This window comes from Opisthorchis viverrini (assembly GCF_000715545.1).
Source record: "Opisthorchis viverrini unplaced genomic scaffold opera_v5_14, whole genome shotgun sequence".
NCBI lineage: Eukaryota > Metazoa > Platyhelminthes > Trematoda > Opisthorchiida > Opisthorchiidae > Opisthorchis > Opisthorchis viverrini.
This window is the reverse complement of record NW_008751670.1, coordinates 689,841-706,171: the sequence shown is the minus strand read 5'-3', so window position 1 is coordinate 706,171 and position 16,331 is coordinate 689,841. Positions and strand designations below refer to the sequence as shown.

Sequence of the window (16,331 nt, the reverse complement as noted above, 5' to 3'; positions counted from 1 at the left end):
ACAATAAAGTCATGCTTTTGACCAGAAACGGATATCAACGTTTTAAAAACATGTGACGAATTTTGGGACAAAACAAATAGAGAAAGAGTATAAATATCTTCAGATAATGTCTTCACGTCAGTATTTGGGTCAGAAGTTAAGTGACACACATCAGATAAAAACGATTCCACACTGATTAATATACATATCCCTCTTTGGGCCTACAGATGCCAGCAACATCGATGCCCCTCATGCGTCGTGCGTGCTCAAGTCAGCCGTATCGAGCGAGCACCGCGATGAGTCGCGCACTCGTGTGAACGGAGATCAAAACAGGCTCGCCCGGTGGTAGTCATGCAATCTCAAAAAAGACGAAACCTTACAAGCATACAAATTATTGCCATCCAAACCGCTTTCGGCCGCATACATAAAATAAAAACGCGTACCCCATAGCGCTTGAAACAACCACCCGGGTTTCACGACATGCATAGCTCATTTCCGGTGGATGCCAAAAGTTTCGTATCCAAGATTGAAATTCAACCACGGCGTCCACAATCGGAGACGTCCGCCATCTTTGGCATTACGTTGACATCTAAATACTCATCCCTATAAGTGCATGAGATGCACGCCGTGGCGCAAGTGATGATAACGCCACATTTTTATAATATTCACGGACACCTAAAAGGCATAATGAATTTCATAAAATACGTCGGTTTCGAATCAATAGATATCTAACGGACGCTTCAAATCTAGAATGAGCCCATCGTGTGAAATGAACAAAGCTACAGGAATTAGAGAATGGTTTGGAAGAATCTATCGCGGCCCGGAGGCAGACGAAACGACAGCAGAACGATTACTTGTAGCGGTCTAGCTGCCCACCTGCACGGAATCCCTGGGATGCGTTGCTTTGAACATGTACGCATCTGCGGCTTAAACCAGTCTACGTCTAAAACAAAAGATCCACTCGCCATCAGACCGAAACTTCCCTATTCAAGGCTTTCTCTCGTAGTTGCCCCAGCTGGTTTGGTCACAGCCTGAACAAATTAATTGCCCATGTACATTTTGCACCAAATATGTCTGAGTTTGCCGCAACAGAATGTTCTTTTTACCTGATTGGGTCACTAGCATCATGTATTACATACAGTATTGAAGCCAACATATATATATCTCCAGAAACGAAATAACTAGCATTAACCTAGCCATCTAAACATTGAGGGGGAAAGGTGGGAAAGGCGACAAGTCACAGATCCCGGATTCGAAAGGTGGCTCATGTACCGCTTTCCTCTGGCGATCAACAAGCTACTGATGGAGGTCGCCCAAAATTTTAGTTAATCCGCTTGGCCTCGTAAGCCCGAGTACTGATGGTCACATGGCGCCTTCTTTGCGCTCGTCACGTGACGATTTCTGGACCAATCACTCGCTTGGGTTTGGCTTGGAGTATATATGGGCTCTCGCGTCGCTCCAGCGGCTAATCCCAACAGATGCGGCGGGGCATTTGGTTTTCGATTTTAAGATGTGGAATGCGCTTTCTTGGTTTGATGGCACGTTGAATGTATGAGTTTGAAGGATGGTTAAGTAAGCGAACTTTCCGACTGTCCTGACCCCTCTGCGTCAGCTGCCTGTATTCGGGAGATAAGCAGACAACTACCAGTATAGTGTACAATGTCTGGTATCGTGGTTTGTGTGAAGTATTGGTGACATACAACATTGTTTACTGGGTTTCGGCATATGAGCTTCCTTCGTCTTTTCCACCCACAGAAACTGTTGTTAACCTTCGCGTTCGAAGAATCACTGACCTCTAGTGCCTCCATAGCGTGCATACTACACCAGCTACTAAATCATCCCATTACCTGAAAGATTGGAAAACCGGTTTCAAACACTCCGTTTTAGTCGGAACACTCAAAGTATTCTGAGGATGCGAGCATAGTGAACGAGGTGATCTGGAGGTAAAGCACAGTGTCGGTCTTCCGTGTCTACTCTTTGAGTGACGAAAGAGCTTAGCATCATCTGGGGTTTGTTTTCCAAAACGATCACGTCAACAAGACTAGCACACTCGCACCCGCATATCTTCACGAAAGCTAAATACGAATATATTTATGTGGAGTGGTGAGATAGATAGGGTTAATTAGGTTTCCTAAACATTCCTCGCCAGAGGAGATGCTCATGAAGTTTGTAAATATGCTTCGTGCCCTTTATTCCGATGCCTCTACTCAGGGTAGGCTGCCTAGGCGCTCTCCGACATTAGCAGAGTTTGTCAAAACAATCCATCTCCTTTTTTCCACTCTCTCATCGACGTTACACACTCCAAGGGACTGAGAATTAGGTATCAAAATCACTTCCGGGGAGACACTAATGGACTTGGATTATGCGGCTTACGTTTTTTTTCGGGGAGACACTTAATGGACTTGATTATGCGGCTTACGTTTTTTTTTTTTGACAATTATTCTTTTGCGCAAAGCACTCTAACCAGAACGTTGGAGATGATCCCTTGTTTCGTTTGCACTTTCAGAGTGCAAGGGTTATTTGATGGTTTTTCGTCATCTGGTGCTTCTCAGAAACTTCAGAGTAAAGAGTTTGATTTTACTAGTCGGCCGACTGGCTCTCTCACGTAGTGGCAGTGTTCATGGTACCGAGTCTTATCTTAAAAAATTCCGAGCGACGTAATCCCGTCATAATTTCGATCCGTAGAACATTAAAGTCGTCTAGTACCACCATTCTGGTTTTACAATTAAAGAGTTGGTCAGTGAGACCAAAGAGGTCTAGCTTTTCAGGTCCTGGGTCATTAGGTTCTTGACAAATATACATAAATACACACCCTCACACCACATATTTCTCCACGCACTGTTGTTGATGTTAAGAGAAGAGACCGTCACACTTCTGCCACCTGCAGTCATGAATTAGTATCCCTCTGCCTGTTCTTCCATCGTGTGGCATTCTAGGCACACAGCGTTGACGTCGTCTGTGCTGAGCCATATCTCAGTGGCTTAGCCGACATTTCATTCCGACAGACAAGTTTATCCAGGTTGTTGTGTGTATCATTTGCATTCCCTTCCGACTTCAAGCTCATGGCGGTTCGCCCCAGCTTGTAAGTCGACACAATTCTTACTGTCATAACTACAGTCTCTCCTGAATTGTTACCGGCCACTTGATTATTGGCTCCTAAGGTGTTGTCCTATCTCCTGGGTACTATGGTCTGCCTGCCAGGAAAGTTAGTTGGAACATCTAGAATGGGTGGCTGTTTAGATTTTCCACTCTGGGATTGGGCGACCTTATCTGGACCACCGGTACCTGTCGCTGCTTTTAATAACAGAGTTGTTGCCACTTCCTCTCCTTCCAAATCATTGGTCTTTTTTGTCTTATGAGGTTCACTCCGCCCCAATGCGTGTTAGGTCCTTTCGGAGAGACCAAAAAATATTTCGAATGAAAAATAGTTGAAGAGTCCGTACCGCATGAGGACCGTGACCCGTCAATCTTCAAGTTCAGATCCTTCCATTCGTCCATGACGTCACCTTTCCGCCCATACTGCTGTCCTGCTTGATAGTTATTGCGTTGCCTAGGCGATCTTACTCGGTTTGCTACGCATAGCAATTGATAATTTATTCCAAGATTCCTAAGCTCTAATCAAACAGACCTCGTGGCATTACTTGTCATTCCTTTCGCTGGTCGAAGTTTGGTAAGTTCAGGGATAAATAAACTTCGGCACCCCGTTCACAACTCTTGGATCGCATCACTTCCGCACCTACCTAGGAACATGTTTGAATTTTCTTTCAGTTTATTTTATTGTCAGGCCCCAAATGACGCAAGACGAGTATTTAATACCTCCACTTTTCCTAAAAGTCCCCTAAGTAAAACAGATACTGTCCCTCCCTGGATTTCAACAGTTGTTCCTTGTTGTCATCACTGTCCTCTCAGATTGATGCCTTCATTTTATTCTTGTTTCTGAACTCACATTAGTCAACACAAATGGTCCACAACTGACGTGTATCATAAGTTGCCTGGACCTGCGCATAATTGGATTCGTTTGCTGTGAGGATTCTTTTAAAAGAGAATGGTGTTGTAGTCCAGTTAAACTTTCTATTTCGTTCTGGTCCGGCTGTAACCTTGCATGTACGTGCTACACAGGTGCTACACATTCATCCGCTTAAATATATTTCATGTCAAGTCTCTTGTAACCCATTACACATGGGACTCATGACTGAAAATTGGAGATATCCAACGCCCTATGACAGGGTACAGATTATTTAGGTGACTGAGAAGTAAACTAGCCATGGCCGTCTCAACTCATTTCTAGATCACTAGAGTGCACATCTTAAGCAGAGTTAACTCTGTTCCATTCATGCAGCGGCATGCCAAGGATTACTGAGTGGAGAACCTAATTAATTGCCTATCTATGGGAGAGGCACATGAAACCTCAAACCTCATCGGTCTATTTTCCGCCATGCTGATTGAGTTGGCTAAATGCGCCTGCTCACAACGTTTCCGTCCACTACCAGAAGGGCACATCTTATGGGGATGAATAGTGTTGGGGCCACAAGAAGTAAGTCGTAAGATCAATTAAACTCAAGAGCGTTCGAGATATTTCAACGGTTTGGGCGTGCGAGTAAGTAAGTTGTTCGAGCTTTATTCTGGATTTTCGACCGCTTCTGTGTTGGCTTGAGGTCTCCTTGTCTAGCATTTTCACGCTGAAGGAATGCCACTGTCGAATGGGATTTTACACTCAAACATTCGACCGATACGGACAGTTCCTACCGTCACCTGGACCGAACTTTTATGGTTTGGAAGCTGCCGGAAAGTGAAGTATTTAGGACACTACTAACCACAAATTTTGTCACACTCAATAGGAGTGATCTCTTGTAGAGATTCTAGTGTGCCTTGGGAAATTTCCGGGATGCGACTTTCTGGTCAAATGGCAAGCACACGGGACGCGTCCATATTCACCCAGCGAACTGAATGCTGTAATTTCAGCACAAGTGGCTGGTTCGAAGCGTACAGGTTAGTAAATAAAGATAAGATAACCAGTCAGCTGTAACACCCTTTCGGTGCCTAGCTGCCATGCCACGCGAAGGAAGCATAAGGGCTTGGATACTGCCAGGTTGCCCAAGCCTAGACAGGGGAAGTTGAGAGGCAGAGGTCGGACTCGAACCACAGACCTTCCGGTCAGTAAATTCGCGCTCTAACCACTTGAGCCATCTCGTACAGGTTAGTACAAAACATGCCTACTTCACTTAGCAATATGTCTCACCGTTTAGAGACTACATGGGTAGTGGCCATATTTTACAGTTCTCCGGTTAGGGTAACCGTAGTTCCTACAAAGTAAGCACTCGTGACGCTAAGCCGGAACGGCGTGCCTTCTGTTGATTCTTGACAGAGGTTGCCTGGAGTTTATTGCTAAGTGCCCAGGGTCTAGCGCTATTCATGGGCCATTATTGAATGGCTTGATGAGTTAATTCCAAGAGCTGCTTTGTGGGACTGCAGTGCTCGTTGGCGTAGGTGATGAGTAAGCGCATTTCGATGTAATATGGGAATCCGGAACAATTTTCCAAATCATTCCCGCTGTTTCGGAGCCATATGTCAGACGTTATTAGGCGCTTGGTTGAGATACACGATGGTGACCAAAACGTTTGCTAAGATCAAACGAGCTAAATCGCTTTTCCCCGGCTATGAGTAAGTTCAAGACAGGTGTTGAACTTCTGAAGCACTACCGAACAAGAAGTGATACACATAATCTTTCTCATTCGGTTTTCTTGGATGCGTTTGACTGTCTACTTCATGAATGACAAATGGTATCAGTAACGATGTCAATTGTGGCAGGAAAAAGCCTCCCGAGTCCGGTCTTTGTTTCGAGCTATTTTCCTAGCTAGACAAGTATGTAGACTCCGATGCCTCCGTGGGTGGGTTAAACGATGCATTGCTTAGAAAGGTGGTAGTGTGTGCTGCATGTAGCCTTCATGCAATGGTTGGTTCCGGACCATTTTCAACTTATACTGCAAGGAAGCCCGTTGACTTAGCATGTAGAACGTCAGCAAACAGCATCGTTTAAAGGCTCGCATACGAATCGTACATCTGAGGAAATGATAGGCCTGCTGAATAACCATGCGCAAAAGTAACAAGTTTTCAGAATATCAACTGTTATGGAAGGCGTTACCAAAAGTATGGCCAGTAAAACAGTTTGGAATTGAAGAGCCAAGGAAGGAAACTGACAGAGATAGTGAGACCAGATGATATCTAAGAAGGAACATTGGATGGTCACAAATAGGTGTGATGTAGAGATAGATCAAACGATAGATATATCTATTGATACTCGACCCAGGCAGCTGTGGCAATTCAGAGGTTTACCCACAAGACTCGGAAAACCAATTGCAGGTGGGGGCAGATTCAGATTTAAAGGGTGACGTCTTTAACACCTCCGAAACCTTTCTGATAGGTTTATACCTCAACCAGAAGTGAGAGTATGTAAAGTAAACTGAAGATCCCGGCAATGGTCACTCCAGATTCACTTTAGTCAGTATCAAAAGGACTGCTTAGCGGCGTAAAGAGTCCACACATCAATGAGGAACCAGCGAAGAACCCCACGTATACGTTCGTACTTGCAGCAAAACGTCTGTCTTTAAGCCCACTTTGGAGGAGGAAACAGGTCATTCTATGTCCCGTTTTCCGAATTCCTGTAAAACTAGTATGCATAGGCTTTGAAAACTCCAGCAAAACATCAGGAATGCCCCTCACTCCTTGATAACTAGGATCTATTTTTCCTACATACCAGCTCTCATCGCAACACCCTGAATGGTTGTTACCATATCTACGAAGTACCTTGTTTGTACATAAGTTTGATGGAAATCCTGGAATTTGACCCTACTGATGAGCCCCAAGAAGGGGTCATCCACGATTTTTACCGATTTTGTAATTAACATCGAGACACTTGCAGGATCTGGTTTCTTTTACATTAATGAAGTTCATCCACACCACAACCATGACCATAGTCGCCCGTGTGCAGTTTACTCGAGTTCTTGTCCCTTCACAGGTTTCTCAGATATGCTTGTGCTTGGACTAAGCAGTCTCTAACCAGTCAGATACTACTGATAAGTTGCCATTTTCCTACTTAAATCACTTTTACTGTGATTCCAGACTCTTCCCCGAGCTCAGTGATGCCTGACACACACTCCGCGCGTAGGAAACGCAAAAGCGACGTGGCGGCGGACAACAGAGCAAAGCCAAAAGTTCCTCACATGGACGCGATCACCGAACCTGTTCCCTCTTCATTCTTGCCCAGCCTGATGGCGATCAAGCAGGGCTTTTACCTAGATTCTCCCAATGAATTGGTCAAGTTCTATCAGTTTTGCACCACTTTGGATGCGAAAGACCCCCTAGGTCTGTGACTGTCATTTGTATATACGTTTTACAGGTGCTTTGATGGATATCCTCCAGCTGCGCCTTGTTGGGCCCTTTGAAGTCCTACACCTAGGTATCTCCAGCTCCGTAGAGCCTGGGCGATATGTACTATGTCACCGATATTTTCACGATCCTCCAGAGTTAGTTACACTTCTGACCGGACCGAACAACCTACATTATGGATACTTCAGGTACAAGCATTACCTCCATACTTATCTCACACTGTGCAGAGACACTCCGACTGAAAAACCAGCAGTCGTCGTAAAAACAGAGCCTTCTAATGGCGGGGAACTTAATCTGGTTGCTCCCACCTTGTTTGCCGCAGTGAAGTGAGATGTGCACAAGTTTTCCCTTACCCTTATCTTATAGATCAGTGTTGAGCAAAAAGCCTACTGCCAGTGCGGAGGTTCTTCTGAAGAAGCTGTGTAACTTTGCAAAACAAAATAACATCATTCTGGATGAAACAGGGCGTGGTATGACTCACTCAACTCCCTATGCTTTCCTAGAAAAATCGGAGCGACGTGCACGTTGCGTTTGCCCAACCCTGAATGGTATGGGTCTTGTTGTCAAGCTGAGAGAAGGGGATATCGGCTACCGACCTCTCTCTGTAACCGACTGTAAGTCCTGACCTTACCTATGTAGATGTCACTAGTGAATAGGATGATCTTAGTGTACGTTTATTTTGTTGACCACGAGTGGCATTATTTGCTAATAAACCCACCCTTGGTCCAATCGGAATACACTCCATAACAATGTATGTATGAGGTCCGCAGATCTTAAGAAGCACAGGTGGTCGTATACTACCGAAGAACCGCTATGGGCTCCTTTCACGTCATACTGTCGAGAAAAAAATATAGGAGTTATCATGTAGCCCATCTATTGTCCAGAAAACATGTTGATTACCTGTCCAGTCGCCAAGTTTCAGTGACTGCAACAATATCAGCTGTGGTGTTCGCTCGATGCATGAATAAAACGCAATTATCACAAAGGATGACTGCTTAGGTACCACCGACGGAAACCAAGTTTATTTGAGTCCATTTAAACAGGCTGTTTCACAGGTCCATTGATGGCCTGCTTGTTCTGAGTCGACTGCTTTTCTCTCCAGTCTCAAGTTCCACTCTTGCTTCTGTATTCTAAGCTGGTCCTTTGCTATATCCTGCCTCCCCGAGTTTCGTGAGACCTGCACTGTAGGTGATTCCCAATAAGGATGACAGCTGTGCACAGATCAGCTTCGCCCACAGGATGGAATCTCCATTGAAAATCCCCAAATCTCTTCACACTGCCAACAATCCTTAAGTAGCGAGATGACCCAATTGGTTAGAGCGCGAATTTACTGACCGGAAGGTCTGTGGTTCGAACCCGACCTCTGCCTCTCGACTTCCCCTGTCTAGGCTTCGGAAGGTTGCTACGGCTGAAAGAAGTAGCTCATAAGGGAGAATAATTCACACGATGAGTGAACCTTCCACTCGAGAAGTTATCCCTCGAAGAACCAATCAGCAATTGTGACCACGTGATGTGGTAGTTGGCGCTACGTCCTGTCTGAGCGCAGGTTAATCACTGCTAATCAGTCGCTTATGGCCGAATTGTTGAGTGTTATAACTACCATCCTGGAGATCGAGTACCCGAGTCGGGTGATATGAACACTCATGATGGTTCCCAATAAAGATGAAGCAGCTCTTCAATGGTTTTTGGCTTTCCAGCATAGATTGGCTTCCCTCGCAGGACGTAATCTCTGTTGAAAACCCCCTGCTCTTCTCGCACTACATACTTTCTTCTGCTGATTTAAGCAGCTTGTATTGTTTCTGGTTTTCAAACATAAACCTAGGATTAGCCGCTCTGTAATATAAAGCAGTCGAAAATAATCAATTTTTCAGCCATGAGTTGGGAGACCGCAGACGGATACTGATGTACGACCCGAAGTATTAGGCTGTTGTACACTCAGTACCCAGTTGTAGCCTGCACTTCACTTTCCGCCCTCGCCTACTGATGTGTCTCACTGTTCCCCTTGCTTTCCTTTCCTTAAATTTTCGTGATCTCCAGCCTTGTGCACAAAGGTGTGCGTTTCCTTTTCCTTACAGCTAAACTGTCCGCATTACTGAAGGCGGTTGCCACCGCACAGACTGAGGAGTCACAATTGGCAAAATTGGAGGCAGTTGATCAACTGATAACTTATGCCCAATTCGCCTGTGACGAAGGAGATTATGGACAGAGTCTCGAGCTTGGCCTGTCTTTGCTCGCTTTTAGAACAAAAGGTAGGCGGAAACCATTTTTGAAACTATTCCTCGACATGTATGCCGTCTTCAATTCCTGGGTTCTCCATTTCTATCCACATTGGTTTAGACGATATAATCAGCCAATAATGTGGCCCATTTTAACACTCCAACTCAGAGTTAAGGTTGCTTTCCAGTAACTCGGAGCTTTTATCCTGAAGCCTTCGGTAAACTTTACCAAGATATGCACATCTGGTTTTTCTTGATAATGGGGGGAAAGGCGAGATGGCTAAGTGATTAGAACGCGAATTTACTGATCCGAAGGTCCGTAGTTCGAATCCGACCTCTGCCTCTTGACTTCCCCTGTCTAGGCTTGGGAAACCTGGCAGTATACCGGCCCTCGTGCTTCCTTCTGGTTGCATGGCAATTAGGCACCGAAAGGGTGCTACAGCTGAACGATTTTTTCTTGGTCAGAGTGGCACATGTGTGTTTTTAACAGCATACGCTTGTTCTCTCCGTGCCCTCAATTGACGTGCAGACAACTGATGAAATTTTCCGAGCCGATCAGGCATGTATTTCAGGAGCCGTGGATCATAACCCAACCAATATAGCATTTGTCACTAGTTGTGTGATTGAATGGTTGAAAATCGACAAAGTGACGGTTCTTGGGAGCCCGAAAAATGTTTCTGATTTAAGTTGGTTTTTATCTTCGTGAAGGGATAAGTTGTATCCAATCCTGCACTACACAAACGTAAACCACAGAACGAGAGGTAAACGCTGCGTGGAACGGTATGGTTGAGGTGATCCTGATTTAAAATCGCCCAGCTGTGAGCATATTTTGGTTTTCATACCGACCATCGCGTTTCGACGCCGAACCCGGTTTGATTTTACTCAATGGAAGAGCTGTGGACGAAATCTGTGGGTTAACTGAGATCACACGAGCTGATCAAAGATCAGCCATCAACGAATTATGAGCTTCAATCTGAAATGTGCCACTTTGAAGTCTAACTCCTTCACAAGGCTAAATATTCCACTCGAAAAGAAGCAGTGTTCCTGGACTTTGTACGCCCGGAACTCCTGCCATGCTTTGCTAAGAACGGAATTTACTGTTTGAGCATCATGACTACAGCTTTTATCCTGTCCATACGTACTCCGTCGAATCAATGAATGGCACTTCTACCAGGTTCTGCTCACTGAATCACCCCTTTGCTTTGACTATAGGTTTCTCACACGAAAATGCTTCCTCATTCAGGTCTCCAACTCGAGTGACCACCAACTACTGCTTTTGGACTTTGAAGCTGAGCATGCACGAGTTCCAAACCAACCAATGGTAGCTGGTCGTTAGCGTGCCTCTGATTTGTGACTTCATGCCCAAAGAACGTTGAGCAAACTCCTCTTGAAGTTGCTCATACAAAATTTTTCCGCTCATCGTTCCTCTCGTTTTCAGTGGGATCCTCATGCCCTGGGACAGTATCATCCTCTAGTTATCCACTACAGCTGATGTTAGCCATTCCTTATACTACATTCAGCAGAAATCTCGACATCCACCTGCGTTGTCTTCTCCCCGGACACCAAAAAATTGTTAAGCACCAGTAACTTATTGTCTTATAGCAGCCAGATCATTTGGCGAAAACCCTGTCTTGGGAAGGGTAGGGGACTGATACAATCCTCACACAGACTACTCCAATACCAACATTAGCATCCATAGGACCACTCATTCGTCAATTATGACATCCGTAGTACTGACGCTGTATTATTACTATCTACTGCACTACGTATTTCTACATCCTTCAGATATCAAACCGAATCAAGTTACTGTATTCAACTCGAGAATCAAGCACTTATTATCCGTGGGTTATGAATTGGCCGGATGTCCAGAGTTTAGTCACGTGGTTCGGGAACACATGAACGATCGACGGGTCGACCCGATCGGAATGCCCTGGAACTCCAAATGAGCATAATTGTCCTTATTTTTCTAGCCACTTCTTGTCTTTAATCCATCAAATCAGATTGTGTCACTCTTTTATTCACGTCTGAGATGAAACTTACGTATTCTGTACAACTTTTCATCACTTACTGTGGGAATATATTGTTTACAAAAGATCCACTTTCACCGGTCATCCTAGCTCTTCTGAGCTGTATATTTAGGGTTGCTAAGCGGCCGTATTGGTTCAGCCACACGTTTGAGCGCCCTAGTTGTGCTCATTCTTTCTGGGAACTTATTCTCGATTCTTGCTATCGGTTTACAGATGTGACATTTCAGTATGCACCAATACTTGGCTTGAACCTAACTCAAAATGAGTGTTAGATCATAGTAATGCAGTTGCCATCACGCAAGAAAGACCACTGCGAAAAAGTTATTTCGGTTGCCTTGAGGGACGATCTCTTTTTCGGGCAGGGCCAAGCTTGTTTTGGGCTTGTGGAAAGTACTATCTTGTACTCTTCATACGGGTGTTACCTATTCGGAAGGATTTTTATGAAGGCATCGCAACCTGGGTGCGTTGTCTACATCTTGTTTAAAAAGCTATCACGTACGGTACGTGAACTTTAGTCGAATTGCGATGTCGAGCTTAAGGACAAGAATAGAAGCCTTCAAATATTGATTTGGAGTACTTTTATAGGTAGTTGACCCTTTAGCCGCATCCCTGTACGAAACCGATCGATTTGTGTTGTCAGTTCGGACGTTTGTGCCTCGGCTTACACAGCAGTACGCTGGGGACACCTTATGTGAGCGATTCGTGCAATATGGAATACGACGGACAAATGTTAAGGGGCCTTGATAAACCAACGAAGACAGTGTACTGCTCAAATGCAGCTGCTTATAGTCTTGGCTCCCTTCTTTCGTGGGGCCTGTAGGAATGCGCACTAAACTGTTTATTCACATTCATCTCGATCAATACAGCACCTGAAATACGGTCGCCTACGCAGTGGCCACTCTAGGAAATTGCAGGAACTGGTGTATCGAATCCAGCTAGCATGATCAAAGATTGTTTGGTGGCAGTTTCTGGACAGTAGGTCGCATAGGTAGATCAGAGTTGAAGCAGAAACTTCCAGTGAATCACTGGACCACTGCTGGTTTGGCCAGGGATCACAACAGATGTCGCACTGCATGACAGAGAGGTGATCGTACACGTAATGTGATCGGTTGGCACAACGATGTTCTGTAAAGGCGCGCTGCTCACCGAATAAAATTTCAGAACCTTCTGTCCTCTAGCATAGACAACGAAAGTTTTCAGCACTAGACGTTTGAATAGGGTCTCAGTGACACATAAGTGTCCAAATGCTTGTCAGGTGAGTCCACAGCACGAATTTACTTGAAAACTGAAAATACTCTGGTGGACCCATGTGCTGCTTATGCAATATCGTGTACAGTTTACAGAATGTGCAACACATCAGTATTCAAAGTCTGGTGTGCCAGCGGAATATTTCACTCCGGTCGACCAGTGCGATACTGAGGAGCCTCGGGTTCAATCGACATAATGTAAAACACGTGTGGGGATGAAGTACTATCAACAGAAAACGTCGTTAGCTGTTTTGGATCGTTAAAAAAGTGTATGTTCGGGACGCGCTGTTTACTGATGAGTCGACGTTTTATCTCGACGGATGAGCACCAACTGTGCTTATTTTGGCACAGGAGAATACCAAGTCAATCAAGACATACCACCATACACCTGGCGGAATATTTAGCACCCGGTTAATTGGCCCACGTTTTTAAGGAGCGAGCAAGTTTTGCACCGCACGTTTGCAGTTTGCTTGATGAAGAATTCTTTGTGCAAGGACTGATCGATGTGGACCTGAACAATGGTCATCACCTGGGTACACCTGATCTAAACTCATCCGACTATTTTCTGTTCCTGTAACATGAACGTACATCGCCCCACGCTTATAAGCGTGGGACAGACGAATAAACTTGCAAGGTTGAGACGATCAAAGCGTCTTTACGAACTCTACAGAAGACTAACGTGGACTGTTTAAAATGAATACCGCAGTGCAAACAGGGAGCATTTTGCACTAGTCATGAGCTCATGCGCACATACTATAAAATGCTACCAGAAACAACTTTCTCTCTCTTACCGACAAACCACAGTTCAAGATAACGAAGAACTGGTCTGTTCTTGTGTAAGACAGCCGATCCTGTCAACAATACTACGTTCTTCTGGTGGTGGAGAGTAGGTTCTGCATCTCCCAAGTACTTCCACTACTCTTTTACGGTTGTGCGACCCGATCACTCTACGTGGAAGATGATAGAGGTGGAGGAAAACAATGGTGATCCTGGAAAGCCACGTCCGATCATCTCCTTGTTATGGAGTGCACCATCTGATTAAGCCAGCAATGGTACATTGCGTCTCGTGAAGCGAGTTTTGGATTTGTCTCCTTAGATTTCCGCGAAACTGATTGGCAGGATGCCACACGTAAGATTGCTTACATGTATGGTGTGGCGGCCCAAGTTAGCACACAACAGCATCCTTTCAAATTGGTCTAGAGATTTTTCCGTCGATTGTGTTCGCTGGAAGTTTCTGCTTCAACGCTGATTTACTTATGCGGTCTACTGTCCAAGAGCTGCACATCGTACAGCCGTTGAGCAGGCAAATTGGATTTGATCGTTCGCACCATTTTGTCGCTGAAATAGGTCCAGGTGAAGCGAGCATTCGTAACTGGACCCGTCGGAATCCGATGTTAATCATCCTTCCATATCTTGGGATTGGTACTGAGTCTTTTGAAGCTGGCTATAAGACACACAAAAATCGTGCCCTGCGTGGTGCTGGTTCCACGGACGCCTTGCCTGCTGCTTTGCGTAAATCAACTCAGTAGATAGACAAGACCAGATGTATTGAGGTAGCATCAAGCTGAATTACTTCAGAATTTCAGTTGTGCGTTACAGCGGCGGTGAATGTAGCCTAAACTACTTGATACGGACAGCTCTGCAGTGGGTTCTTAGATCCAAGGAATGTGCACAGATTCTGCCCTACAGGCCAGCTTAGCATTTCAAAGTATACAACGAATAAATCAATTAGCCAGTGTGAATATTTGCCGCAGGCGCATGTTGACGAGTATATTTTATATCCTTCACATATGAACTCGACTAAGCCCTTCAGACAGTATCGGTTGCCCTGGCCTTAAACAATCATGACATGTGTTTTCAGTTTTCCATTACACAAGCAATCTTTTGAGGCTAATGCCTTTCTTCCTACGAAATTTGTCTATTTTCCGGTCTTGATATGCTTTCCAAAGAACTAAATATTCGAAACAAAAGTATATATCCATTATGAGGAATGCACGTGTTTTGTTGCTAGTACTATAAACCATAAACCGTTCTGGTGAACATCACGCTGTGGTTAAGCCTTTATGCCTGATGTCAGGTTTTTCAGTTTTCGGTGTGCTTCTCATGCTTTGAGCGAGGCTCTTCTATGCCCTAACTGGGTCTTGGGGCACAAGCAATGGAGAGCCTCAAACTAGCATGAGAGTGACTAGTTTACGTCACTTGCGCCTGCTTGCTGGCCCTTGCATACCCGGACTCGCGTGTACCATCAGAACACCCCAGAAGCAAGCTTATCGACCGACCGAGGAGATATCTCGTTTGCCCGTCGCTGTCGCCCACTGTGTGAACGTGATCCTTAGATGTACGACAAAAGTTCTTCGAATGTCGTTGGGCGCCGGACGAAAAATTTTACAAATCAATGCGGCGCTTGTTGGTAATGTCAGGAAACCCAATGGTTGACTTAGCTTATCACCGCCTGGCTGAAATATTCGTACTTGTTTGTTTATTTGTGAAAATCACTCAGTGAGCTTCCATGATAGCGTTCACTGGTGTAATTTTGACTTGTGCAATACTCTGGTCGAATTTTCTCGAGGGAGTTCAAGTTTCACGTTCTCCCTCCGAAATCTCCTTATTCCTCCGCAAGAGTGCGAATTTATTGTTTCGCGAAAATTTGAGGAACCTTCGTAAATAAACCGATACTTTTGAGTTGAATTTTCGCTGCCTGTTCATTTTGTTGGAAAATAAAAGCATTTATATCGTATGATTAACGTAGCTGTTGCTGTTCGCGATGCGCTGAAGAATCGCTGTTCTCCTGTCGCATTCTGACTCTCTCTTGATGGACTAGGTAATTTGTTGTGATCGTGAAAATTTGGTAAAACGTCATGAAAACAAGAGCTCACGGTGCTTTACGGTGCTGAAGTCCGAATATCGGATCGAATGTGAACTACTTACAATATTTAAGTAGCTGAGAGGTATTCGCCGTATTTTTATCATTTATTTTTGAAGAGCATGGTCACAAACATAAAAAGTGAGTGCAAGCGGTGAATGCGAAAGAGTAACAGGAGAATATGGGAGAAAAGAGAGAAACGTCTCATTCGAAATCATGCCAAGGACAGTGCCAGTCTGATGAGGTGAATCCCAAAGTATGTAAAGATTTTGGTATGGGAACACGCGTCTAAGGACCAACAGCCAAAGAAAGGACAAACAATGGTGAATGCTCTTCAAGGCGCAGTGTGCGCTAGCACAGTCAAGACTCGCACATCAGGCACAAAGTGACCGTCATACTGGGTCTGGTGTGAGATTAAATGGCAAAAATGTACCTTCAACGACATGTGCCACGCATAAAAGTGTCATGAGTACGCAGGGAGCCCACAATGGCAAGCAAACACAAGTCACTGACTGCGACCTTAGGAAGTCCCAGTCCAATAACAGCCCTAGCGGATTGAGGAAAGCAGATCCCTCGATAAGAGATGATCATCGGTTGGTGAACCAAAAAGTCG

The 16,331-nt window shown here is 44.9% G+C and overlaps 3 protein-coding genes across 3 annotated transcripts in view; 1 reads left to right on the top strand and 2 right to left on the bottom strand.

Annotated features, from left to right (window-relative positions):
• Nucleotides 1-7,118: 7,118 nt before the first annotated feature.
• T265_01295 (hypothetical protein) overlaps nucleotides 7,119-16,331 on the top strand; it is a gene marked incomplete at both ends in the record, with an annotated part of 20,388 nt that continues 11,175 nt past the window's right edge. Inside the window, 4 exons of the mRNA XM_009165301.1 lie at nucleotides 7,119-7,341; nucleotides 7,376-7,691; nucleotides 7,732-7,979; nucleotides 9,441-9,614. Of these exons, the coding sequence (XP_009163565.1) occupies nucleotides 7,119-7,341; nucleotides 7,376-7,691; nucleotides 7,732-7,979; nucleotides 9,441-9,614 (961 nt within the window). The remainder of the gene's footprint in view (nucleotides 7,342-7,375; nucleotides 7,692-7,731; nucleotides 7,980-9,440; nucleotides 9,615-16,331) is intronic.
• Nucleotides 12,965-15,715, bottom strand: T265_01296 (hypothetical protein; the record flags this gene model as incomplete). The annotated part of the gene is made up of 3 exons (XM_009165302.1): nucleotides 12,965-13,032; nucleotides 14,110-14,295; nucleotides 15,601-15,715. 3 exons carry the CDS (start codon nucleotides 15,713-15,715, stop codon nucleotides 12,965-12,967), a joined length of 369 nt encoding a protein of 122 aa, XP_009163566.1.
• The window catches only part of T265_01294 (hypothetical protein), a gene marked incomplete at both ends in the record, with an annotated part of 7,841 nt that continues 7,620 nt past the window's right edge, over nucleotides 16,111-16,331 (bottom strand). Inside the window, one exon of the mRNA XM_009165300.1 lies at nucleotides 16,111-16,290. Within this exon, the coding sequence (XP_009163564.1) occupies nucleotides 16,111-16,290 (180 nt within the window). The remainder of the gene's footprint in view (nucleotides 16,291-16,331) is intronic.